Consider the following 25,090-nt stretch of genomic DNA (forward strand, 5'->3'; position numbering starts at 1 on the left):
ACCCGGTTTCTCTGTTGGAAGGGGGAAGTGAAAGGGAGCGTTCTTGGCATCTCTCCCCGTTTCTAAAGTCCCTATAAAGCAGAGGACTCTACCTTGTGTATTTTCCACTAATTGAAAAGACTAATGAGCTCCCTGGAGCTCCATCCTATTACCTCTCATTTAATTACAGCGCCAGCAGCTAGCCATACCACAAATAAAGACGCGACGTGAGAAAGCGAGAGTGAAAGATTGGGTCTGACCTGCTTTTGTCGTTGTTTTGGGACTTTGCATTCCAGGAAGGAACAGATGTCTATTATTATTTTATTTTTTTCCTAACCGTGTTTATTTTTGGCAGAATATTTCGTTGCTCTGGCTCAGCTGTTTATTTTCCAGTGCGGTTTGCCTAAATTCTACCTATTAAAGATTTAACTCCAATGACGCTCAAATATCAGTAGGGTTCCTCGGTACTTAAAATGAGCTTACACATCCTGCAGCTTACTATGTTATCATTTGATAAAACGTGTCCTCTTTAACAAGGGGTTTCAAACGTTTAGATGTGAAGGACCACTAAATATGTTGCAAGGGACCCTTTCCTAAAATATAAAGGCAGCTGTATCTTTTCACATATAATGACCTATTTACAGTATACTGCTTAAAAATATATTAGTATAGGTCTATTATAAAGACAACATGTTAATTTAAATAACTTGCAATACTACATTAATTATGAATTTGCAATATTGCATTATTTTAAAAAGCTTTTATATTGTCATTGTTCTAAAGCCAGAAATATATTCACATTAACAGCATATCTTGTTTCTGCCCACTATTAAGATGCATTAGAGTACCTATTGCCTACTGTTAGATGTATATAAACTTAAAAAAAAAAAAAAAAAAATCAGCTGAAAATATTTTGTATTTTGCATTTTACAGTAAATATTGTTCCAAAGTAGCTTTACAGAAATAATACTGTAAGCAAGGCAAAAATGGCGAAGAGAAACACAAGTATCAACTATTCTATCCGAAAGCAAGATAAACACTAAACACACAATAATAATAATAAAAAAAACAAAACAAAAAAAAGAAAATAGTAAAAAATAAAAAATAAAAAAAAAAAATCACAGAAACAAATACAGATTTATTTTTTATTTTTGCTTACTGTTGAAAACTGTGACTGTCAGTAGAATAAAATAGGCAAGTATTAAATTAAGTAGAATATTAGATGTTTCGATGAAAAAGTTTCTATGCTTTTAACACAAGAATATACAGGGCTCATATTGTAATGATTTTGTAATAACTTATTGCAATGATATTGTAATATTGTAACTTATTATAATATTGTAATTATTTCATTTCATATGTAAGAATATAAAAATACACAAATTTCCATTCCACTTTTTAATGACTTTTCCAGTTGTTTGTGAATACTGTAAGTAATAATAATTATTATTGCACTCACAAAGACCAATTTTTAGCTGATTAAATATTTTAGAATTCACTTTGAAATATTTCTATTGACAAGAAATTTCCAAGACTTTTTCAGGCCCTAATTCTGGCAATCCTGGAACTTTCTCAGCAAGACAAATTCTGTGATAATGCATAGTTTTGATCATCCATGCCACATAACTGTTTAATTAATAAATGTGACACCAGAAAGACAATGCCATCCTTTTTTAGAAACAATTTACAAGTTTTATTTATCAAGTTCACACACTACAAAACTGGGGTAGAGGGGATGGATGGGTGGGATCATTGCAAAGAGGTCTAATAAATTGCCAGTACTAGGAATTAAACTCCAAAACTACCATTAATACAGGCAAGCGTAAAGTTTTTTGTTCCTTCTCGTCTTTTAAAAGTAGTTTTTAATACATGTATTCTTTACACAAGTTTACTGAATAAATGCATCAAATAAGAAACCAGTTCCAAAGTAGACATTACAAAAAATACATTGTTTTATACAGACACAGAAAAGCACATGATCAAATATTGACCAATAATATTTATTTCCTTTTCACTTATCAAAAACGTTAACCTGACATCTATTTCTCCAAAAGGTAAAAAGCAATATACAGCATTTTTTAAAAAGAGATTAAGAGAGAATTGCTTCAGAAGAGTCAGTCAGCCGATTTGGTTACCAAAGAGAGCGGCTGAGACTGGAACAATGCGTGATGGGACTGTAGGGCGGCATGATGGAACGGGGAGGGTGGGGACAACAGCGAAGCATGCAAGGAAGCGAAGGGGAATGGCCGAGAAAGAAGGGGTGGAGTTGACTGACGGCCCGAGGAGCTAATAGGTCGAGAGATGCTAGGCTGGGAGGAGGAGGATGCTGATGATGTAGATGAGGATAAAGAAGAGGGTTTGGAGAGAAGAGAATAATGAGGGTGGTGGTGGCGGTCAGGTTTGGTAGTGAGTGACAGCGGCTGAGCCTGCTCCGAATGAGTGGGAGCAGGAGCAGCGGGCGAGGCCAGGGCCGCAGAGGGCGTGGCTGGAGAGTCCAGCATGCTGCCGTGGGAGGAGGCCGGGCTGTCAATCATTTGCTCCTGAGGGAGGTACTGTACACACGGCTTCTTATTCCGTGGGGAGAAATCTAAGAGGGAACAGAAAGTCGACAATATGAATATCGAAATAGTTTTGGTGCTTTGTCTTAATGTAATGGTAGCCAGTGAATGATAAAACCACAGCAGTGATAAGATCCGAGTCTTTCAGGGGTTTTTCCTTAAAGACCTGATATTCTATGCAATGACATCATGATACAAAAACCTACTCTGGAATGAAAAAAACAAACAAATTTGTTGGGTAAGTTTGTTGGGAAATAGTTATTACTACAAATGACTGATTATTTCATCTAAAATTTTAATCATATTACTTAATTGAAAAAGTAATCATATTACTAATTACTTAAGTTACTTTCTAAAACACTTTTCTGCTCAACAAATTCAAAATAATGTCTATATTTCTTGTTCATTGTTACAAGCCATAACTCAGCACCTCACATTTCTCCTTCACAATGATTCATTATGGGGCCATAATTCAAGTGTTCTATAGAAATAAGCATTATAAATAATAATCATATACTTAAAAGTAATTAAATTAATTGAAAGTCAGAAACTGTAATCAGATTACAAGAATTTACAATGTAATGGATTAAACTACTTTTTGACAAAAAAGTATTTAGATTACAGTTACTTATTATTTTGTAATTGGATTACACCCAACACTGTAATTACACAGTGGTCAATTACACAAAAACATGTCCAGGTTACATTTCAACCCAAAATTTAGAGGAAGAAAATATTTTGCATAAAGAGAACTTAGTTTTATGACAATAAAGATTGTTTTATTGTGACATTATTTGCATTACAATTAAGCACATTTCCACCAAATTCTCATTACCGTAATTTTTTGGTTGAATTTGTTTTGTATTTCTCCGTCTTCTAAATGTTGATTCTCTTTACTGTAATACAGTTTTTTTACAGATATTAAAATCATTATATTCTCTTTTTTTCCTAGTCATTATTTGTTGTGTTATGGATGCTTTGGCAATATTGTATGTAAACACAATCATGCCAATAAAGTACTTTGTGTGTTTTTTTGATCCAAAACACATTAAAATCACCATAAATTCAAGGTAGTACAACAAATATTACTTTTGGGGTTAAATATGTCCTTGACATGTTCTTGAACGGTTTCATGATACAATACTGATCACAAAATGGAAATGGCATCAATGTGAACTCGTCGACATCACAGTATTCAAATGAAGTGCAAAGATGCTGGTCTTGGATATGACCACAGTGAAGAGTGGGCAGTGTTCTAGAAATTTTTGCCACTGGCTGTCTAAAGATGAGGTCACACTAGATTTTAAGCATGCAACATTATTTTAGACCCAACAACTAATATGCACAAAATATGATGTCATGCTCTAAAGCTTCCGTTTTGAAATGAATAAATTATAAATAGCTAGAAATGTAAATGTTCAAACATTCTACTACACTTTCCCGCAACACTGCAAACCATGCAGCTTTGAAGTTTGTTATTTGTATTGAGCCAATGGTGTTTAAATCTTCTTTATTACATGACTTTCATGAGTACTCGATTTTGATTGGTCAATCACACCATCCAGCGTTCTGATAATTCTGAATAATAACCGCAAGTATTTATTTTGCAAGTAGTCTTGTAATAAGCTGGATAATGAGCAGTCGGACGGTCATTTTCGCAATATAAACACAAACTACGACACAAACCAGAGGTGGAATTCAGCTGTTTCTGAAGACTCCTCAGTTTCTTTCTTCTCACATAATGTAATTTCAACTCAAATCAATATTTCATGTCCATTTATTTATTTTGCGAGTAGTCTTGTAATAAGCTGGATAATGAGCAGTCAGACGGTCATTTTCGCATTATAAACACAAACTCCGACGCAACCCAGAAGTGGAATTCAGCTGTTTCTGAAGACTCCTCAGGTCCATTTATTTATTTATTTTGTGAGTAGTCTTGTAATAAGCTGGATAATGAGCAGTCGGACGGTCATTTTCGCAATATAAACACAAACTACGACACAAACCAGAGGTGAAATTCTGCTGTTTCTGAAGACTCCTCAGTTTCTTTCTTCTCACATAATGTAATTTCAACTCAAATCAATATTTCATGTCCATTTATTTATTTATTTTGAAAGTAGTCTTATAATAAGCTGGAGCAGTCAAACGGTCATTCAACGGTGGAATTCAGCTGTTTCTGAAGACGCCTCAGTCTCCTTCTCACATATCGTCATTATCGCAAAAGAAACCCCTTCAGGGTAATACAAGAATGCATCAGAGTACTGATCACCCTGTCTAGGTTTATTTTGTGATAATGACAGGCTGACTGTAGATTATTCCTTACAATCATATCGCTAAACTAATTCAGTTAACTTAGGTATGCAGCGAAAGACGAAACTTCTATGTATATGCTTGCATTGCCGCTTTCCTGCATTAGCATGAATATGAATGGAGGTGATCGGAACTCAAAGTCTAGTGTGATCGCCCCTCAAGCCTGCAGACATACCTGCCTGTGCTAGCACTGGACTTCATAAGCTGCATGTTACGGAGCAAGGAGGAGAGAGCGGGGTTAGAAATGGACAAGGCGAGACAGAAAGGCTGAGTGTGTGTGTATATATGTCTGTCCTCACCCTCTGGAGTTGAGTCTGTCTTATTATCTCTCTTCCTCTTCTTCCGCTTGCCCTGGAGAGCAAAAATACAGAGAGACAGAGAGAGAGTAACAGATGGCGAGAGAGATGGAAAGACAGATAGAGTCAGAAACAGAGAAGACCAAAAATACAGTAAGGAAGTGTGTAGAACAAATTGTATTTTTTGTTAATCAAAAGCAGTGTAATTAGGCAATGTGAAGGAGGTATTAAATGTGAGTGTGTGGCTGTGTGACTCACGTAGTTATCTCGGGCAGACCAGCCAGGGTAGAGTTGAGAGTGCAGCTGCCTCTCTTTCCTGGCCAGATCATAGTATTTGGCCTGTTCATCTCGAGATAGAGAATGCCACTGCAAACACAAACACCGCAGTCAGCCAAAGGGTGAACACACACACACACACACACACACATATATACTGTACATAGAGATACTGCTTTCACTAGCAAAAACAGTCACTGAATTTACACACAAAACACATACCGTGACTGCACACCCAATATTGTGTATACACGCAACATACATGTAAAAAGAGTTGCGTCAGACCAGACTATAACACACAGGCCCCGTTTACAACTGGTACTAACATCTTCTCAAGTGGTCTCAAGAGACACAAGGTAATATGAGATGTAAACGGGTCATAAACACCCTATCTGCTCACCCTGCGGCCCAAGATCTGGTTGATGGCGGCACTTTCTTTCAGCGTGCATTCGGCCACAACCTTAGCCCTCATCTCTTTCATATAGAGCATGAATGCATTCAGAGGCTTCTTTATGTGAGGCTTCTTCTCCTCTTCCTTCTTAGTCTGGCATGGAGACTTCCTGTTTACATACACACAACAGGTGGGTTAGTCTTTGACACTGAGAAAGAGGGGTGTGAAGGAGAGTGTTTACCATGGTGATAAGTTGCTAGACAAAGCACATTGATAAAACTTTTTTCTTTTTTCCAAAATATTAGTGTCACAGGAGGTGAGACTGTGATGCTAATGTTATTAGCTGCTTGCTGAATGGAGCATCAATAATGTGACTGCCTGTTAAGAAGCAATAAGCCACTTGAGGTTGTGCAGTACAGCGATTTTACTATGGCTTATTGCTATTAAACTAAAACTGTAGCAACATTAATATGATAAAAGACACCCTTGTTTTAGCTGTGCTAAATAAACAATATAGTAACAGCTATGATGCAAAACATACCTCCCTACCCTAAACCTTAAACCTAAACTTAAACAATAGTGATATAAAAGTCAAATGTGCAATTGCTGAAGCAACCACGTCATTTTGTGGTGCTTCTATGACACTTTCTGCTCACGTGTCAGTGAGCTATCATGCAATTTGTTCGCACTTGAATGACCTGACAAACGTAGTTGGTAATATAATGCATACATTAAAAATTATCGTCTTAAAAGTCATGCACTATAGTACAAGAGTTTAAATGCCATAAGATAGCATTATGTAAGAAACAGAAAAAAAATTGTTTATGAACTGATAATTGTTTTACTCAGTGATTTTTGCAAAAGGGAATACAAGTCATTGTTGTAGTGGCAAAAAATGCAAAAATGTAGGTATAGTAACGCTATTCTAGGAGACCAGGTTGAAAATGTGTCTTTTTTACACAGCCTGGCCAACAACAAAAAAAAGTTGCATACTCTAATATTTCGTTGGACCGCCTTTAGCTTTGTTTACGATGTGCATTCGTCGTGGCATTTTTTCGACAACATTATGCAACGTCACAACAATTATTTCCATCTAGAGCTGCATTATTTTTTGGCCGAGATCTTGTATTGTCCACGGGAGAGTCGAACCACTCCATACAGTCTTCTCCAGCACATCCCAAAGACTTTCAATGGGGTTAAGGTCAGGACTCTGTGGTGGCCAATTCATATGTGAAAATGATTCCTCATGCTCCCTGAACCACTCTTTCACAATTTAAGCCCGAGGAATCTTGGCATTGTCATCCTGGAATATGCCCGTGCCGTCAAGGAAGAAAAAATCCATTGATGGGATAACCTGGTCATTCAGTACATTCAAGTCAGCTGACTTCATTTTATTGCTGCATAACGTTGCTGAGCCTAGACCTGATCAACTGAAGCATCCCCAGATCATAACACTGCCTCCAGAGGCTTGTACAGTGGGCACTATGCATGATGGGTACATCGCTTCATGTGCTTCTCTTCTTACCCTGATGCACCCACCGCTTTGGAATAGGGTAAATCTGGACCCATCAGACCACATGACCTTTTTCCATTGCTCCACAGTCCAATCTTTATGCTCCCTAGCAACTTTAAGTTGTTTTTTCCAATTAGCCTCAATAACAAGTGGCTTTCTTGTGGCCACACAGCTGTTTAGTCCCTATCCTAATAACATCTCAGCAATAACATCTTTTCCACAACCAAGGGATACTTATTCCAACATTGTTGTTTAAGAAATGAGAAGCTACACACTGCATCAGTTAGGGTTAAAAGAACTGTTGCCAGCTGAAACATATTAATCACTGCAATAATGATCCAATCATAGGCTCTTAAGTATCTGCTTATTTAAATCCAAACGGTGAATTTTTTTAATTTATTTTTCGGCCAGGCAGTGTATTTGTATTATGTATTAATCTTTTTATGAAATAAATAAGGGACTTGAGAATGTGCTATACAATATAGCTAAATACACTCAATTGCGCACCTTCTTGCTTAAATACAGAATTTAATTTTAGTGCGGTCACAGGTGTGCATATAGTGGCTGTTTTACAACAGCTTTGAAAATGATTCCTCCAATCAGATTTTAGAGTTGGAACTAAAGTGCTCATACATTACATCCTGTACAACTTTACAGTAAAGTAGTGTGTTGTATGCGTGTGTACTTACGTGTGAGCTGCTGGACTGAGTTCTCCATTAGGTTCTTGTTTAATAGCTGGAGAGACGATGGCTGGGTGAGGAATTCCTGTCTGATGAAGACTGTGAGGATGATGAGGAACCATATGAGGGGAAAAGCGACTCGACACCAAACTACAAAGGGTGAAAGAGACAGAAAGGGAGAGGAGTTGACAAAGTGAAAGCGGTAAACTATCATGTTAACTTGACACCATGGGAAAACTAAAATCTAGATCCAAATCTTGAAGACCCCTCCACTCTTGAAGAATCTCTGGACAGACTTGAACCTGGATTTCCCATATGAGCACCAAGGCTCAATGTCTTTGGTCCATGTGTGCTAATCACTACACCACAGCTCCAACTAAGAACAATATTTACCAGCAAGCACGGTTACCTCCTTACACTTCAGCCCATGTGCAAGTACAGACTTAAACCTGATTTCCCATATGAGCACCAAGGCTCAACGTCTCTGGTCCATGTGTGCTAACCACTAAACCATAGCTCCAACTAAGAACAACATTTACCAACAAGCACGGTTACCTCCTTACACTCCGGCCCACATGTTAGTCCAGATTTAAACCTGGATTACCCATATGAGCACAAAAGCTCAATAGCTCTGGGCCATGTATGCCAACCACTATTTCCACAGCTCCAACTAAGAACAACATTTACCAGCAAGCAGAGTTACCTCCTTACACTCCAACCCACGTGCCAGCTCACACATGTTGACCTTTAACCCTTAAAGGTCCCTTAAACTCCCACAGAGATGCCCATGTTATTTCACATTTAGGTCTTTATGCTGCGTCTAGACTTAAACACACTCTTTTTTTCTGTTTATATGTCATATTCAGTCTAAGTAAAGACCTACTCAAAAGCTCCTTTATCCGCTTCTGTTATATTTATAAGTGCCGGTTGTGCAGTAACCTTGGTAATGTAACAGAGCGCGACACCTGAGACCATTTACCCCCCCAAACACACACGCCCTTTTCCAAAATCAATGGAAACCACTTCCTACAATGGGCTGAATGGGACACTTTAGAGACCTCAGTGCCATGCGTTTCTCGTGAGGTGAACGCACAATGAATCATTGTCATCATTGAGCACCGGAAAAAGTGACTGACGCTCTCTCGCCCCCTTCTTCTCTGTTTCTTATTAAAGTCATTTTTTCCATAGAAAGACTGACCACTGCTTGCTCAGGTATAGAATAGCAGACTAGCAGGTATAACCTCCTCACAGCTCAAAACCAGCCCATTTTAGAGGTGAACGTAGAAATGACTTGAGACACAGACAGACATAATATGATATCATAAAGGCTTTTTTGACTTTGTCCTGTAGACTTTGATTGTAGCATCCTGGTGGCAAGTTTTGCATGGGTAAGCACTCTTTTCTTCAAAAATATTCTCCTATGAATGGACCCTAACTATGAATAAGGTCTTCTGTAACAGGACAGAAAAGCATGGTCATTTTTAAAACACAAAGGCCAATGAAGAAACAAGAACGGCTGGGCTTGTGCAAGCTTGTACTGACAATGGTTGTAAAGGTCTGCAAGAGGACGGAGTATTGATCAATATGAACTCTGTATGAATAATTCAACATTCTCTTACACACATAACAAGGGAAGCTCAGTACAGGTTGTTTTTTATTTAATTCAGGGCTATCACTGAATTAAGATCTATTCTTGACCAATTCAGATCTTTAGTGTGTATGAATGAACTCCAAATTGGGGTCAGTGCAAGGAGTTGGAAATAACAGTATGAGAAAATGAATCAGGAAACATAACACACTCACCTGGACATGGATGCATTCATGGCAAGAGCTGGGTAAGGGTGACGGAAACCACCAGCAGTGATGGGGTACATGTGTTGGCCCTGTCTGAGATTGATAGAGATAAATAGAAAGTTCTTTGAGGAATTGAAACACGTTCTTCTGAAGCATCAAACTGTAAAAACCTTTTTGATTCTAATTGGTCCCTTCACTTTTAAAAGTAAATGTTTCTTGAGTTTGTGAGTGTGTATATGCGTATAGTAACTGATGAGGTTTGGGATACTCACTGTGGAACAAGCCACCCCAGAGGGTGAGGGATCTGCCCCATGGCACCTGGTGAAAGAGGGTAGTAGGGGGACAGCTCTGATGGGTGTGGGGTCCGTGGAATACCTGAACAAGTGATATACAGTCACTCACATGATGGGACACACAAACGTCAGTGAACCGAAATGAAGTGTGCGTGAGTTCGTGTGTAATACCTGTCTTTGGATCCAGTATCTCTGGGGAGAGGTGGGATGGAGGAGTCCCTGGAGAGAAGTGTTCATTGCTGTAGGTGATGAGGGGGGTCAGGGGGTGCATGTGAGCATGCTGGACCACTGGGACCTTATTAGACTAAGAAAGGGGGGGGGGGGGGTTAACTATTACATCACTTAATTCTGCAAGAAACATGAAAGATCTCAATTTGTGTTGCCTGTTGAAAATATTTTTGTAGGCAGAAGATAGAACTAATGAAAAATAATCCCTTAGCCTATTAGCCTTTGTCTGACATATTTTTTTGTCTGTTTTATTGTTTTAGCTAGGGACCAGAATATCAGAAATTGGGATGTGATATTTTTGTTTGGGCCAATAAGCAACCATCAAGAACACCCTAGCAAGAATCCAGAACTCTCTAGCAATGGGCTAAAAACACTCAGAACTAGAAGCTGACCAATATTGGATTTTGCCAATTCTGAAAATAACTAAACTCAAAAGGCTGATAAAGGATTAATCTGCTAATAATTTTATCGGCTACGATTTTTTTTTATTGGAATGCTTAAAAAAATAAAAAAATCAGTTCCCTTATGCTCCGTCCACATTAATCTGGATACATTTGAAAACTGTGTTTTCGTTTTTGAAACATTCTCCGTCCACGCCGGCATTTTCAAGCGTTTTCCAAAAGTTTCTCGTCTACACTGAAACTTATGAAAACACAAAGGAATAGTTCACCCAAAAATGAAAATCCTTATGACTCCAGTGGTTAAATCCATGTCTTCAGAAGAGATATGATAGGTGTGGGTGAGAAACGGATCAATATTTTATTCAATGTTTACTATAAATACCCCTCCCTGCTCAGTCAATCTCCTCTTTAACTTTCACATTCTTCTTCTTGTGTTTTTGGTGATTCACATTCTTCATGCATTCTCTACTGGGCAGGGAGAAGAATTGCTAGCAAAATTGGACTTACAGGAATAGTTCACCCAAAAATGATGGTCCAAAAGTTACATTTAGGCAACAGAAAAGTAATCCATGCGACTCCAGTCGATCAATGAATGTCTTCTGAAGCAAATCGTAGGTTTATGTAAGAAACAAGTCGATAATTAAAATGGTTTTAACTTTAAATTGCCGCTTCCATCCAGGGCTCTGATACTCTCTGAAATAGCCGAACACTCATGTGACGTTCGTTCTTCTGCTGTAAATGTTTTAAAAAAGCGCCACTTCCGAATTCTCACGTGGACACGCTTACGTCACACTTCGTATCAGCTGATGGCAGGAAGCGCTTTTTAAAAGTTAATAACATTTTAATTAATGATTTACACAAACCTATCGATTCGCTTCAAAAGACATTCATTGATCGACTGGAGCCCTCTGGATTACTTTTATGCTGCTTATATATGCCTTTTGGACCGTCAAAGTGCTGGCACCCGTGTACTTCTAAAAATCAATCAATGGAGCACCGGTGGAGAGAGTCAGCAGCTTCAAGTTCCTGGGTGTCCACATCACAGAGGAACTCACATGGTCCGTCCACACTGAGGCTGTTGTGAAGAAGGCTCACTCTTCTTCCTGAGACGGCTGAGGAAGTTTGGAATGAACCACCACATCCTCACACGGTTCTACACCAGCACGGTAGAGAGCATCCTGACTGGCTGCATCACTGCCTGGTACGGCAACAGCACCACCCTCAACCAAAAAGCACTGCAAAGTATGGTGCAAACAGCCATACACATCATTGGAGGTGAGCTTCCCTCCATCCAGGAAATCTACACCAGGCGGTGTGTGAAAAAAGCTCGGAGAATCATCAGAGACTCCAGCCACCTGATCCATGGGCTGCTCTCACTGCTACCATCAGGTAGGCGGTATCGTAGCATCAGGACCCGCACCAGCCGACTTCATGACAGCTTCTTCCCCCAAGCAATCAGACTTTTGAACTCTTGATCTCCCACGATCAATATACAGGTGCATCTCAATAAATTAGAATGTCGTGGAAAAGTTCATTTATTTCAGTAATTCAACTCAAATTGTGAAACTCGTGTATTAAATAAATTCAATGCACACAGACTGAAGTAGTTTAAGTCTTTGGTTCTTATAATTGTGATGATTTTGGCTCACATTTAACAAAAACTCACCAATTCACTATCTCAAAAAATTAGAATACATCATAAGACCAATAAAAAAAACATTTTTAGTGAATTGTTGGCCTTCTGGAAAGTATGTTCATTTACTGTATATGTACTCAATACTTGGTAGGGGCTCCTTTTTGCTTTAATTACTGCCTTAATTCGACGTGGCATGGAGGTGATCAGTTTGTGGCACTGCTGAGGTGGTATGGAAGCCCAGGTTTCTTTGACAGTGGCCTTCAGCTCATCTGCATTTTTTGGTCTCTTGTTTCTCATTTTCCTCTTGACAATACCCCATAGATTCTCTATGGGGTTCAGGTCTGGTGAGTTTGCTGGCCAGTCAAGCACACCAACACCATGGTCATTTAACCAACTTTTGGTGCTTTTGGCAGTGTGGGCAGGTGCCAAATCCTGCTGGATAATGAAATCAGCATCTTTAAAAAGCTGGTCAGCAAAAGGAAGCATGAAGTGCTCCAAAATTTCTTGGTAAACGGGTGCAGTGACTTTGGTTTTCAAAAAACACAATGGACCAACACCAGCAGATGACATTGCACCCCAAATCATCACAGACTGTGGAAACTTAACACTGGACTTCAAGCAACTTGGGCTATGAGCTTCTCCACCCTTCCTCCAGACTCTAGGACCTTGGTTTCCAAATGAAATACAAAACTTGCTCTCATCTGAAAAGAGGACTTTGGAACACTGGGCAACAGTCCAGTTCTTCTTCTCCTTAGCCCAGGTAAGACGCCTCTGACGTTGTCTGTGGTTCAGGAGTGGCTTAACAAGAGGAATACGACAACTGTAGCCAAATTCCTTGACATGTCTGTGTGTGGTGGCTCTTGATGCCTTGACCCCAGCCTCAGTCCATTCCTTGTGAAGTTCACCCAAATTCTTGAATCGATTTTGCTGGACAATCATAAGGCTGCGGTTCTCTCGGTTGGTTGTGCATCTTTTTCTTCCACACTTTTTCCTTCCACTCAACTTTCTTTTAACATGCTTGGATACAGCACTCTGTGAACAGCCAGCTTCTTTGGCAATGAATGTTTGTGGCTTACCCTCCTTGTGAACGGTGTCAATGATTGTCTTCTGGACAACTGTCAGATCAGCAGTCTTCCCCATGATTGTGTAGCCTAGTGAACCAAACTGAGAGACCATTTTGAAGGCTCAGGAAACCTTTGCAGGTGTTTTGAGTTGATTAGCTGATTGGCATGTCACCATATTCTAATTTTTTGAGATAGGGAATTGGTGGGTTTTTGTTAAATGTGAGCCAAAATCATCACAATTAAAAGAACCAAAGACTTAAACTACTTCAGTCTGTGTGCATTGAATTTATTTAATACACGAGTTTCACAATTTGAGTTGAATTACTGAAATAAATGCACTTTTCCACGACATTCTAATTTATTGAGATGCACCTGTAAGTACACTGCACTTTATTAATCTTACACTGGACTGTCATAAATTATATTCTCTCTTACAACACACTGGCAACTGACTATCAACCAACAGCCTGAATGTCAATACAGCACAATACAACCTACTGTATATTTTATATATACTATTTTTATTGTATACTGTGTATTCTATATTGTGTGTATTGTATACTGTGCATTGTTTATTATTATTTGTATATTGTGTTGTGTGTAATTATGTGTATAACAGATGTTTAAATTGTGTTGTGTAAATCTGATGTTTATTGTAAATTGGTATATGTCTCATCACTGTCATGACTGCTATGTTGCTCAGAACTGCACCCAAGATTTTCACCCACTATTGCACTTGTGTATATGGATGAGTGACAAAGTGATTTGATTTGAAAAATCTGCGTTTTCAAATGTATCCACTTGAGAGTGTTTTAGAAAAGCTCAGTTTTCAAAAACGCTGTCTAAGTGTAGACAGAAAGCCAAAATGAAAAGAAAAAGATGCGTTTTCTAACAAAAAATAATTAATGTGGACGTGGCCTTAGTAAATTTCCCTGGTCTTATTTTGATTGATTTTCAGAGCATGTTATTCTAAAGAAAAAATATAGTTGGCTTCCTCAAAATGTAACAACTTTCTTCACTTCTGAAATAGGGAAAAAATAAAAATTCACCAAAAATATCATATCCCAACATGTTCTCACTTTTCACAATCCAATCAAATCCAAAATTATTTAATCTAGCTCTGCCTATTTTATTTCTTGTCACTTCACAAAAGTTAAATTGCTTAACATTCTTAAAAACAATGCTGGGAAAACCATTTGATGTTGTATTTAAACCAAACAATTAGTGTGTGTGAGACTAGTGTGAATGTGTGTTGTGATGTAAATGGTAAACGCAATGGTTCTTGGGCAAAAAGAGGCCAGCGATTGTTTATGTATAAGAGTATATTTCTGTATGTGTGTGTGACAAGAAAGCATGAAGCAATCTGGCCCTGCACCAAGGAATGCTGGGAGAACGGAGCCTACACTGCAATACTCCAAATATATCTAATCAACCTAAACAACTGATTACATGACAGTAGATTATATATATATATAAAATCAACTGAACATTTATGTAAGTAGATTAAAACCTAATCTACACAGCAGACTGAATTTATGTGGACTAGTTTACACTTTTTGGCTGTTTGTTAGTGAAAGCGAGGGAGAGATGTTGTGGTTTGGGTTGCACATCAGTAGGACTTAGGAATTACTGCATCAATATTTCATTGTGAAAACATTGCTGAAACCACAGTGAAGTGATTCTAGACTTTGGGTGTAAAGAGAACTACTTTATAAGGTGAGGAAAGAATATATACAGAATTCCTTCATACTTATTATTACTATGCATCACTCTACAAGTTTTTCTCCATGTGCACACTGTATAAATTTTTAAGGTCTTTTACAATTGTTGCTAGTCTGACTGTATGATATGATCCCAGTGAGATGTTGGGTAAAAGCCATGGCACACTGTGCGACATTGTCAGACTGTACTAAACACATCGTAGTCAAGACCCGTTTGATAGCGCTGATTGGGTGTTTTAGCTCATCTGTCGCAATACACAACTGCAATGCAATATTTCTGACACTTACAAGCCAGGATTCTTCACAAAAGCAATGAATCAGCTGTCTGTGAGCATGTCACTTTAAGCATTTAAACACTGTTGATTTTGCCCAACGAAAACAGAAATCTCTTATGATTCCCGAAATTTGTCTCAGACGGCAAAATCTTGGCCAAAATTGTACCGTGTGAGCTTTAGGTTTTTGCAGAAACAAATATTGACAAAGCGGTGCAATGGCTTGTTTTGGTGTAATGTAAACAAACTACCAGGGCAGTTTTAAAGTTTAAAGGTTTCCAAGCCACTAGCCTCATCAAATGGGAATTGCAAAAATGATGACCATTTTCAAATGGGTTTCCCAAACACTCCATCTGCCACTGGTTGGTCAAACAGGTAGTCCTGCACCAAAACTTACACCACTGGTTGAGCCAATTTTTTTTTTTTTTTTTTTTTTTTTTAAGGCCGCTCGACCAACCACAGCAATGTTGAAAGTGCAACATAGCCAAAGTTTGGGAGGAGAAATCAACCTATGAATGGCTTACTTATAGCTCACTCTGCATATTAATCTAGGAAAATATAAATTATTTTAAAGTCAACATCAGACGATGTTCCCAACCCATTTTACCTGTATAATATGATACAATTCTGAGTGAAACACAACATTAAATGAGAGAAATGTAAGAAGGGACTTTATCAATCAGGAATTGATTGAATTGTGAAAAGTGGGCATTACATATCAAAATGGAGTCTGGCATTTGGTGGGGAGGGGTTGAAAAGTATGAGGGCTTAGTGACATCAGCCGAAAAGGCAGGTCGTTTCAGAGGTAAAGCATGTTATTAGATTTTGATTAAAGATTCCAAAGACAAATATTTTTTTCCTTTGGAATAACATGCACAGATGAATCATTCACAATAAGACCAGGAACATGTATTTAAGTAAATAGGGTTAATAGTTTTGATTTCACGTTAACTTTAATTCTAAGTTTGTTTGCTGATGGCTTGATCAGAAAATGTGTAAACTTAAAGTGGGGATGGTAAACCTGTGGTTTTGAAAGACCCAAGTTTTTAAAATTCACTAACAAACTGTCAATGATTTCTAGACAGTCCCTGCCAAGTTGAGGGCATTTTACAAGGTATTCAGCATCTACAGAGGCATGAGAATGAAAGAGCATGGCAAAAATCAGAGCTCCAAAAATGCAAAGATTTGCAGCTAAAAGGCATTTGTGTTAGCCCAGATTTGGTGGTTTTGCACAGATTGCATGGTGGCGGTCTGGCCAAGAGGGCACTACTCTGCTGGGCCAGGCTGAGGAGACAGGCCTGCTGTTGGCCGTGGAGTCCGTGTTAAAGAGGGGAGGAGGACTTCGCTCAGCCAAACATGATTTTGAATGCTTCACATCTGCGATAAATTACTAGGCAAACAGCCCCTGGTTACAATAGTTACCAGCAAACCAAACAACCTTCTCAGCTCTGTGTGTGTGTTGCTTTCTCTTTTTCAGTGGGAGGTTCTGGGTCTTTAAAGAATCTTTTCAAAAATTAAGCAAAAAAAGGAGGAAAAGAAGGAAAAGAGGAGAGTGCATGGCATGATAGCATAGCAGAGGCTTGTTTGTCACCCAGGCAGGAAACGGATATGAGAGTGGGCAGAGCATGACATCAGCATTTATTGGGACACACATTAACACAAAAGCAAATACTCACAGAAAACTCAAGTGATAGTTTGGTTTCTTAGTGTATGTGGGCATGTTTTTGTCTTTTTTTTCCCTGTTCCAGGGATCCCATCAGCTTAACAAAAAGGCAACATTAACAACACACCTGACAATCACACACATTTGTACATTCTATTATGAATCTCGAGTCAACCTAAGGGGTCTAATTCATGAAACAATAGCAAAGAAAATTTGATCTCAGTTAATTAGACCGTGGCATGATTTTTTTGGTGCCAGATGTGCTGATTTAAGTATTTCTGTAACTGCTGATCTTCTGGGATGTTCACACACAACAGTCTCTAAAATTGAATCTGAATGGTGCCAAAACCAAAAAAAACATCCAGTGAGTGGCAGTTCTGCAGACAGAAACGCCTAGTTAATGAGAGAGGTCAACAGAGAATGGCCAGACTGGTTCGAGCTGACAGAAAGGCTACGGTAACTCAGATAACCACTCTGTACAATTGAAGTGAGCAGAACAGCATCTCAGAATGCACAACATGTCAAACCTTGAGGTGGATGGGCTACAACAGCAGAAGACCATGGTGGGTTCCACTTCTGTCAGCCATGAACAGAAAGCTGAGGCTGCAGTGGGCACATGCTCACAGACACTGGACAGTTAAAGACTGGAAAAACATAGCCTGGTCTTATGAATCTTGATTTCTGCTGAGGTACAAAGATGGAATGCCCACTGGATAAACAGGCTTTTTGCCTGCATAATGGCATAGTTAATGTATCTATCAGCAGGGGCTAACAGTCTATGCTAACCATCCAAACACTGACCTCTTGCGCACACCTATATACACAAATGTGTGCAAAAAAGTAAATAAATATTTATGTCTCGAGCATTTAAACATCTTTTTTCCAGGATGGGGCTCTGGGTTATTCGGTACCTTTCGCTACAAAAATCTCACAAGTCTGAAATTGAAGGAGAACATGAATATGTCCTGTTGCTTCTCACCTTAAGAGCCACAATTCTGTACTGTGTTGTATTGAAAAACTCCCAAACAATCAGTGGTTGATTGTGTACAGTATGGAGTCCCAACCTCAACCCACACAACTGTTCCCATCTGAGCCCTCATTGCTAGGCTAACTCAATCAGCTAGCCTAACAGCTAGCCTTTAGTGCATGTCACAAGCTGACATGCACTAAAACAGCGAGGGCCTCGTTGAGTTCTCACACACACGAGCACACACATGCGGAGGTGCAGTAGAATACTAAGCAAACCTCGTCTCCTGAATTATTGAACGTTTTGGAGTGAACAGAATAACACATTAGCATAGAGACCTTATGGGCTCAATCTGACAAACCTCAGCGTGTGAGTGCATCTGTGAGAGGATGAGGGACTGAGGAAGGAATGATAGTAAAAGATGAATACTATACTGCGGAATGGCCTATTTGTTAAATTCAAATCTTGTTTTGGTTATGTTTTGACAAAACTAGTAAAGGTCTATTTAAAAACACCTTGAGCGCAAAATTAAAAGGTGAAGTATATTTCTAACTCCAGCAGCAAGAAAAGACAAAAATCTCAAACTGTTCAAATAACATATTTCAAATCAGGAATGGCATAAATTGTGCTTATTTAGCCCAAAAATGCAACAAAATGCTATACAGTGCATTCATAAAGTATTCAGACCCTTTAATTTTTTCACATTTTGTTATGTTGCAACCTTGTGCTAAAATGCTTTAAATTATTTTTTTTCCCCACATCAATCTACACTACATACCCCATAATGATAAAGCAAAAACCAGATTTTTCATAACTTTGCAAATTTATTAAAAAGAAAAAACTGAAATATCACACTGACAAAGTATTCAGACCCTTAACTTAGTGCTTAGTTGCAGCACATTTGGCTGCTTTTTCAGCCTCAAGTCTTTTTGGGTATGATTCCTTGCACACCTGGATCCAATGCCAGTGTAAAAATAAAGATATTGTGATGTTGAAAAGACTAGTTGGTTCATTATGACAACTGATTTTGCTGGTAAACAGCAGCATGAATGCAGATCACACCGGTTTGATCATACACGTCAGAGCCCCGCCTAGTGTAATCACACCGGTTTGATCATACGTGTGAAAGGGTTAATCATCTGTCTGCCAAGCAATTATAATATTTCATATTCTACCTAGCTTATTTTATAGATATTTTATCTTTTGATTAGCTAAATAGCTAACATGTTTTTAAAAAAAAAAGAGACCAGAGATACATTCCTCATTCAGGCTGTCAAATTAAAATTCTAAATACAAATGGAAGTCGAATTTAAGATAAAAATGCACATAAAATACAAACACTGTGCATTCGACATGTGTGCCAAGCACTGAAAATGAATTTGGCCTTTAAACATTGCCGCATGCTCTCTTATGGGCATTCACACCGAACGCATTTTTGTGTCCATCTGCGCTGTTTTTCAATAGTTTTTCTATGTAAACGTGCTAGACTGACATCTTTGACAGCTGTGGCACATCCTGCTGCAAGAGCGGTAAGTTTTTCAGACACTGTGTTAAGTTAAAAACGCATCCTGAGACACGTGCATTTTGTCCTATTCGTTGCACTGCGTCTAGCTTGTTTTAGCGCAAGAACGCATTTGGTCTGAAAGGTAATGTCTTTTAAAATGCAACAGGAAAGGAGTTCAATTCCGAAAAGAGAGTCTCGAGATCAGAGAGTTCCATTCCATTCTGTCGCGCTCTGCACATGGCGTTACCGTGATGAGGCAGAGTTTAAGTCGCAAATGCCAGTTCACAAACAAAGTTCAACCGAACACCACTACTTTCTGTGACTCTCACTACCGTACATGCACATACAACTGTAATTAATGAAAAACAATGTGGTAAATATTTTGATTTTATAATTTTATGCACTTTATGTTTTTGTTCATAGCCAGGTATGTTCTTTGCAATAAACAAGGTAACACAGTGCTGTTGGTTTTTATTTTTTTTGCACCCTCTAGTGGATTTAAGAGACAAAGTCGATTTAAAAAAATCTGGTGATCACTGATGTCTTGTAGCTTTTTTACCTTAACTGAAATAATGTCTAAAAAATTCTAATATAATTTGAGTTCCAGCAATATTTAAGTAAAAATTGGAATTCAGTTTCTCAATCCTAGTCCTTCTGCAGGATCATATGTGTGATATTTTTCAACTACATGGTGGAGAGTTGTTGTGTGGTGATACTTTTCGCCCACCATAGTCAAGATCAGATGTTGTTCTCAAACAATCCCGTAGCCAACACCAAGGTTAAGCAAATCGCTCCGTTCCAGCTGTCCGTCGTAAAAAAAGGGCCAATGGTGGGTGTCAGGGTGAAGGAATGCCACAGGGAGACAAAGTGCGTTATCATCAAATCTTCAATACTTGCCGTTCAAGTCCAGCTAATTTGATTGCTATTAGCAGTCTTTACATTCACGTTTTCTGCTGTCCCCATAATGCGGGTGCATGCATTTTATAATCTTATATATTAAGCAAATACAATAAAGACCCATTTACAGGGCTGGGTGGTGAAACAAGGCACACTGTGTTTTATAAGGACAATCCCATGTTGTGCTTAAGAGGTTAGAGAGAGTTCAGGGGTTATTGCGACAAAGAGAGTTTGAGTTGGGTTTGTGGAGATTGAAACAAACATCACACACACACACACACACACAAAATGCCCTCTGGCTGCCAAAGAGTCAATGATGACATTGTCAATCATCCCTCTGGATTCATCATGTCACAATGTACGCCCAGTGTGGCCAGAGGGAAAGTCAAAAGTGAAGAAAAATATATTTATCATACTGAATAAGAGCAACAAATTAATCATTAAAAACCACTAATAGCTGCGAGGAAGCCAAAATGTTCTTTTAAGGCTAGGAACGATTACAAAAGATGACAAGATAAAACTTTAATAACAACTTTCATAACATAAATTAGTCATCTTGTCTAATTAAACTTCGATTAACATATTTTCATGTATATTTATACGTGAATGTTCCTAAATGTTCCTGAACTATTGATTAGATAATGTTAGTTATAAACAGATAGTTCCGGTCGTGGATGCTAATTGGTCAATGAAGCATTCCAGTCATGCTAAAATACACAATAGTAACAGCTATTAATTAACTCTCGTGCACAGTCTAGAGCTTAGACTTTCAAAGTACACTCCTTTGACAGCGAGCCCATATTGACGCATTCAGTGCATGTGCACTACGACTGCATTGTCTTTTAGCAGTCAACAGCACACAAAGAATCGGACTGTTCGCATGTCTAGAAAAACTGGGCTGCACGCGGACAGTTCGCACGTATTGTGCTGATGGCAAAATGTGTATTACGTGCAATGCACCAGGGTGTAAAAGGGTGTCAGGGACTACATTTAATAGCGGAAGTATGCCACTGAAAATGTGTAATATCAGCGCAACTGCGATCACCAAACAGAAACGCAAAAAAACATGACCGTTTTCAAACAGGTTTCTCAAACACTTTTCCCTGTTTGCCATTGGGGGAAAAAAAACACCCCAAACTCACATCATTGGTTGAGTCAATGTTGATGTGTCAAGCTTGTCAGGATGCTAAAACAGAAATTTGCGGTAGATTTACCGCCCATCAATAATTTTGAGAGTTTGAAGTGCTGAGGTCTAATGCTTAGCTGGGTGCTGAAAAATCAATCATCCAGAATGGGTCAATATGGGTCAGTTTGACTGACTCATTATCTGAGGTTCCTCGTGTTGTGTGTGTTTGCATGGGCGTGTCTTTGTTTCAAGATGCATTCTCGCAAACACACACTTGCTCCACCATAGCAGGAATGTAACGCTCTGATTAAATTTATCACCTTAACATCAGCAGCGTCTACCAGAGGTGAATCAAACCACACAGATCAGCAGAGGATAAACTACCAACCACCAAACCAAACTGACCTTCAAACCAGCTCTTCTGCTGACTGGAATTCAGCTCTGAACAGGTCTGTGTCAACAGGGAAGTCAATTCTTATCCAGCGATCATTGTCGTCTAAGGAGTGGCGTAGTCATACCACACATTCTTGTTTGAGCCGTAACACAATTTTTGGTTAACAACACAAAATATCTCAGGTGACTTTAGCAGTGTACCCTGCAGGCTACCAAAAAATACTTGATACTTCACAACTTACTGGATACATGCTTGTGTGTCAATAATAGTCTACCAGATTGCATTTATTAAAAAGACAACAGGAATGCATTTGGTGCAAAAAGCATATCCAGGAAGTTGATAGCATTGAACCTGACGTTTGCATGGATGCGAGTCGTATGTTTGTGTATATGTCTACAGTGGCCCCAAAAGTATTTGGACACTGAGACAACACCTACAAATGTATGAATTTCATTGCATATCTCAAAACAAAATATCATAAGATATAAAACCCAGAGGCATCTGAAAATAAATGATGCTAGACCTTTTCTGAGCCATTTTTGCAATTACTTTTAACCAACTGGTCCCGAGGTGATTTTAGTGGATGTATGAAGCCACACAGGTGCCCCAGTAGAGTATCCACAGGTGTAGTTCACATTAACTATAGACATGTTCCACTAACGTTAGTATGTGTGAGAGTGTATTTGTAAAACACTCACTAAATGTCCTGGAGTCGGGGATCGTGAGTCTTTGAGAGCTGCTGTGCCTGGAACGTCCAGTAGAGGCCATTTCATCTGCAGATACTGTGGAACCAAACACACACATTTTAGGGCATTTCTTCAACTACTGCACTTTCATGTCCCAGGGTTTCATTTAACAAACATATTTGATCTTGCAAAGTTTTTACTATGCCTAACTTTAATTTGATATTTTGCAAATGCCATTTATGCTTTTTCCCAGACCAGACTTTCAATTTCAAAATATGACACTTAAGAAAAAATACAAAAAAGCCAATATCCTGTGATGAAATCTGAATTTCTTTCCTCCGTTTTAATGTTTTAATAACATTAAAACTATCTTGCAAAGTTTATACCATGCCTGTATTTAGTTTTGATACTTTTCTCTGTTGTATCCCAGACTCAGATTTTCAATCTTAAAATATGAGAATTGATAAAACTAAATAAATAAAAAAAAGATTATATTTGCATCACAACTATGATACTTCAGTTTCTGTTTGCATGTATGTTCAGTAAATTAGTAAAAGCGTGAAGTCTGTTTTTATTGTTTATTGTCAAAAAAAAAAGAAAAAGAAAAAGAAAAACATTCTACAGGTCAAGAGAGCCCATAGTTGAGTAAACAACCATTAAACTCGTGCGACCCCGTGTAGACATGCATGGAGGTTGAATTTTGGCTTCGCTATATGCAACGCATTTTTAAATTCATTTAAACAGACTGATCTCAGTTCAGAAAACTCTGGGCTGTCAGTAAAGGGTTAAACTTTCGACATAACATGGCGCCGATCACAGCAGAGTTTGTCTTTGGGAGAAACGGCAACAAAACTACATCTGGTAAGAAACCTAATTATGTTTTTACATTGAAACCTGTTTGAGTTAAAAGATTAGAGTCTCTAGTTTCATACCATATGCCATTTTTAAAATCTGAGCGATTTATCGTGAAACACCACACTGCTAAACACAATGTACACCAATGTGTGCATTTTTTCCTTTGAAATCCTACATTTACAGTGCATTATCACATTTACATTCAGAATTTATAATGTATAATTTTATTTTAACATGGTTGGCAGTGATTGGATGATGTCGGCCATTATTTTGAATCAGAATTAATTATGCTAATTTCTGATGTAATGTCTGTAACGTCTCAATGACATGAATAACCAACACTCCTGGAAACATAATAAACAATAAAAAAAATAAATAAATAAAAAACATAAAAAAAATAAATAAAAAAAAAACACATCTGACATTCTATAGCATGGTATTTTTTTTTTTTACAATTTTACAACTTAGTCTCACTGTCCACATATGTTGCCATAAATTTTTAGGAAAACTATTTGCTCTAGAAAAACATATTTTTTAAAGTTTATTAGGTGCTACTAATTACAAATCAAAAGGGAAATGGAAAATGCACACAGCAGTCATGCTTGGGTATCAAGAGGTTAAAGTCTACATAAAAAAGACCAAATTATCATTTTACATGTCTTCCTTTTAAATTTCAATGGAAAAGTTTTGACTCAAAACAGTTGCAACAAAGAAACTTCACTGCAGTGGGTGGCAAAGCTAACCGACACGTTTTGTCAGACCTGTTTACAATAACACCTTTAATATAGTGTGTGTGTGTGTGTGTGTGTGTGTGTGTGTGTGTGTGTGTGTGTATGTATGTCTAGACAGGTTTGTCTGATGACTAACTTTGAATGAATGAGTGAAACAAACACTGAACTTAGAGGAGACTTAACAGAATATTCTAGCAAGAGATCTGCCTCTCAGCAAGAGGGTAATAAATAATCAAATGGTCAGTGGAGAGCAATTCTACTGGCAGACACCTGCGACTGTGTGTGTATTGTGTGTTAAGTCAGTGTTTGTCAGGGAATGTGTTCCTACAAGAGTCCAGCTGTGGGCGCCTATCGAGGGAGGGTGTGTGTATGTGTGTTGCTTAGAGGAAGTCCCATGGAGAGAGGTGGGAAAACTAGACTGCGGTAAAAACACACTCGCATCTATAATATTTAAGCGAATAGCCATGCACTTTTGACCCCTTCCTGTATCACAGCTCACCCTATGGGACGGTCACTGGATTTTTCAGTCTCGACAGCGCAAACATTGAACCACTCTCTACGTGTGCTGATATTCACTGTTGTGTAATGCAATTTGTAAATAAATTCTGAGATTTCTTTCTCTGATTTCTGTCATAGCAGAAGTCTCAATGGAGTTGTGGCTCAAGAACTCCGTTCAGACATCTGGTTTATATATCAGTTTTTAACTGTCGGATACAGCAGATTTTCATGCACATGGACATTTCTTTAGGCTGCCCAAGAATCTGAAATTCATTGCAACACATTTTGCTTAAGCTAATATTCTCACTTATATTTGAAGTGGTTGAGCAGAGCACTTTTAAGTCATTATTAAATCAA

The 25,090-nt window shown here is 38.3% G+C and overlaps 1 protein-coding gene across 1 annotated transcript in view; it reads right to left on the reverse strand.

Moving 5' to 3' along the window:
• Nucleotides 1-1,217: 1,217 nt before the first annotated feature.
• Nucleotides 1,218-25,090, reverse strand: part of tcf7l1b (transcription factor 7 like 1b) — a 64,272-nt gene continuing 40,399 nt past the window's right edge. The window contains exons 4-12 of the mRNA XM_051654218.1: nt 22,662-22,745; nt 10,262-10,394; nt 10,070-10,172; nt 9,807-9,890; nt 8,013-8,153; nt 5,820-5,979; nt 5,402-5,509; nt 5,147-5,198; nt 1,218-2,566 (exon numbers count right to left, since the gene is read on the reverse strand). Coding sequence (XP_051510178.1) covers nt 2,094-2,566; nt 5,147-5,198; nt 5,402-5,509; nt 5,820-5,979; nt 8,013-8,153; nt 9,807-9,890; nt 10,070-10,172; nt 10,262-10,394; nt 22,662-22,745 — 1,338 coding nt within the window. The 3' untranslated portion in view covers nt 1,218-2,093. The remainder of the gene's footprint in view (nt 2,567-5,146; nt 5,199-5,401; nt 5,510-5,819; nt 5,980-8,012; nt 8,154-9,806; nt 9,891-10,069; nt 10,173-10,261; nt 10,395-22,661; nt 22,746-25,090) is intronic.

This window comes from Myxocyprinus asiaticus, chromosome 24, assembly GCF_019703515.2.
Source record: "Myxocyprinus asiaticus isolate MX2 ecotype Aquarium Trade chromosome 24, UBuf_Myxa_2, whole genome shotgun sequence".
Taxonomy (NCBI): domain Eukaryota; kingdom Metazoa; phylum Chordata; class Actinopteri; order Cypriniformes; family Catostomidae; genus Myxocyprinus; species Myxocyprinus asiaticus.